General features: G+C 35.8%; 1 protein-coding gene across 7 annotated transcripts in view; it reads left to right on the top strand.

The window, feature by feature from the left end:
• The window catches only part of ryr2a (ryanodine receptor 2a (cardiac)), a 252,899-nt gene that overhangs the window by 202,952 nt on the left and 48,615 nt on the right, over nucleotides 1–1,332 (top strand). For 5 of the 7 annotated variants that reach the window (XM_020611710.1, XM_020611711.1, XM_020611709.1 and 2 more), the window contains one exon: nucleotides 106–123. The exons of the other annotated variants lie outside the window; for them this stretch is intronic. In XM_020611710.1, coding sequence (XP_020467366.1) covers nucleotides 106–123 — 18 coding nt within the window. The remainder of the gene's footprint in view (nucleotides 1–105; nucleotides 124–1,332) is intronic. 7 annotated transcript variants of the gene reach the window in all.

The raw sequence follows: 1,332 nt of genomic DNA, 5'->3' as shown, positions 1-1,332 counted from the left end.
ATTTTTCTGCTTCTTTCTTTGTTTCTTGCTTTGTTTCCCTCTTTCTTTCTTCCCCCTGTTTTCCTTTTCTCATTTTGGTTTACTGCACTTTCTTCCCTTCCTCAGTCATCACTCATGAGCGTGGTAATTATGCCTTCTGCCATTTTCTTGTGTGTTGGTCGGTCTCCCTCTCTTTCACTATGGTTGGTTGTTGTGTCAGTTCTGTCCAGGTCCTGAGTGTAGACCTTCAAACCCCGTGCTTACCTACTTTGTGCTTGTAGCCACGTTTCTGCCTTATCCTCACCATTCTAATTTCTTTCTCTCTCTCTTTTTTTAAGTATAGACCAATTATAACTCACTCTAGGTGGATTTGTAGTTGGTCTTTTTATAACATTTAAAATCTTAGTCCTTGGTTCTCAATTTTTATATGAAAAGTAATTCACTTCCACAATAGCAAAGCAATGATAAGATTACAATGACTTGTTTTGGACTATAGAATGTAGATGTTATTAGCACAACATCTCATCTAAAACAGAAGCCATGTTTACCTGCCTCTCAGGATTTGTACAGCATCTGGCACATTTTAAATATTACAAATGAGTATTTACCTTCCCCCACTCTCATCTTCCACTCCCATTGTCTCAGTCATGGAGTCAACTAAAGTCAGCTGGTTGTTTTGACTCAGTAATAGAGATGGTTCTTGTGCAGGGTGTTATTTGTTGTGAAGTGTACCATCCTCTCTGTGTTCTCAGCCACTATCTCTGTCTTTTACTGACTCACTTTCTTAGGGATACAATGAATACAAAAAAATCCAAACCTAAAAAAGATAGATTAAGTTCAAGAATCACTTCTGTTAAAGCTCATACAATAAGATATAATATACTGTCCCCTTAGAGAAATTTGTCTTGTGCTTAGCATCTCAGCACATTTATAATCAATAGCTTAAAAACGCATAGAAAATAAGACCAATGAAACTGATAAGGCCAGTACAACTAAAAAAAAAATATATATATTGTTATTTCACAGTGTAACAGAATATTGCAATGTTGCACATTTTGAAGCAGCAGTTAACTGCTGCTCTCCAAAATATTAATAATTGTCTGGACAAATGAATTATAAGGGTTCAGCCTCCATATTGAAACCAAGGTAAATGCTCATATTCAGAGTGAAGGGTATGAAATAGGAAATTTATTATTTTATGGCCTCTGTGAGCAGACATCTCACACGTAATTTTAAGAAAATACATAAGTAAACCTTAAAACTGCAACTCCAGTGCCCTGGGAGAATCAAATCAAATTTTATTTGTATAGCGCCAAATCACAACAAAAGTCATCTCAGGACACTTTACAAAGT

Source organism: Monopterus albus, unplaced genomic scaffold (genome assembly GCF_001952655.1).
Source record: "Monopterus albus unplaced genomic scaffold, M_albus_1.0 scaffold117.1, whole genome shotgun sequence".
In the NCBI taxonomy this organism is placed as follows: domain Eukaryota; kingdom Metazoa; phylum Chordata; class Actinopteri; order Synbranchiformes; family Synbranchidae; genus Monopterus; species Monopterus albus.
The sequence above is the reverse complement of the archived record's forward strand: the minus strand, read 5'-3'. Positions and strand labels throughout refer to the sequence as shown.